This window comes from Numida meleagris, chromosome 20 (assembly GCF_002078875.1).
Source record: "Numida meleagris isolate 19003 breed g44 Domestic line chromosome 20, NumMel1.0, whole genome shotgun sequence".
Taxonomy (NCBI): domain Eukaryota; kingdom Metazoa; phylum Chordata; class Aves; order Galliformes; family Numididae; genus Numida; species Numida meleagris.
Genome location: NC_034428.1, coordinates 6,618,718 through 6,619,696, shown reverse-complemented (window position 1 = coordinate 6,619,696; position 979 = coordinate 6,618,718). Strand labels below are relative to the sequence as shown.

General features: G+C 63.9%; 1 protein-coding gene across 6 annotated transcripts in view; it reads left to right on the top strand.

The window, feature by feature from the left end:
- Positions 138-979, top strand: part of CCDC30 (coiled-coil domain containing 30) — a 28,485-nt gene continuing 27,643 nt past the window's right edge. For 5 of the 6 annotated variants that reach the window (XM_021417770.1, XM_021417773.1, XM_021417772.1 and 2 more), the window contains exon 1: positions 928-966. In XM_021417770.1, coding sequence (XP_021273445.1) covers positions 943-966 — 24 coding nt within the window. In that variant the 5' untranslated portion in view covers positions 928-942. Of the gene's footprint in view, positions 391-927; positions 967-979 lie in introns of those variants that run through there. The other variant, XM_021417776.1, reaches the window with a different exon arrangement.

The window sequence follows — 979 nt, the reverse complement described above, 5'->3', positions numbered from 1 at the left end:
TCTGCTTCTTCAGAGTTTCTTTCTGGACGGAAGGAACGGAGCTTTGTGGAAAATGAGGTGCTCAGTCACAGGCTGGAGCAGAAGTGCAGTGCTGACAGTCAGCTGGCATTGACAGGGATGGGGAGATGGCCGGGGCAAGCGGAATGAGAACAGGGCGGTGACGACGCTGGAGGGCAGCTGTTGCTCCGGGATGGATCCCGCGGACCTACACTGTGAGAACTCTGCTCACAAATGCAGTTTGGAGCAACGTGGCAACACCTTCTGCTGTTGTGATTTATTTTATTTGAGCGTATTTCTCTTGACTGTCTGCTGTGAACTGGTACCTGGTGTAGGAGGCGCCCTTGTGAGGCTTCAAGAAGCTGTGGGCTGAGAGGAAAGAGAATAGCTGCGGTGAGCAAAATGGGTTTTTGTCACGGTTCCTTCCAGCAGCCGTTGCGCAGCAGTGGTCTTTCTGTCGTGGGATGGGATGTGGTGGGCTGCGTGCGGCCTGGGGACAGGGAAGGGGGGAGAGGGGGCCCGTGCAGTGCTGCTAGGCCCAAGCTGAGGGAGATAGGCCCGGAGCGCTGTGTGAGGTGACTGAAAGGGACGCTCCAGGCGCTGCCCTCGCGGCCTGCAGGAGCGTTCCTCGGGCTGGGGATCTTCCTGTTTGCTTCCTCAGGGAGTTGTGGGGCGAGGAGCCTGCCGGCACTTGGAGAACTTGGACAAAGGAGCGGGCGGTGCCGTGAGACCCCTCGGTCCGGATTACTCAGGGGCGGGGCATCGGGGCGCCATGGCAACGGGCAGCCACGCGCGCAGCGCCGATTGGCCAGCGTCCGGAAGTCCCGCCCCTAGCCGCTCCCCGAGGGCTGAGTGACGCCTCTGCAGCCAATCGGCGCCGCGCTCTGGGCCGCCCGTTGCCATGGCGCCCCACCGCCCCGCGGCCCGGGCCCGCGCCCGCGCCGCATGGAGGCGGCCGCCGCCGCGCCGGTGAGAGCCCGGG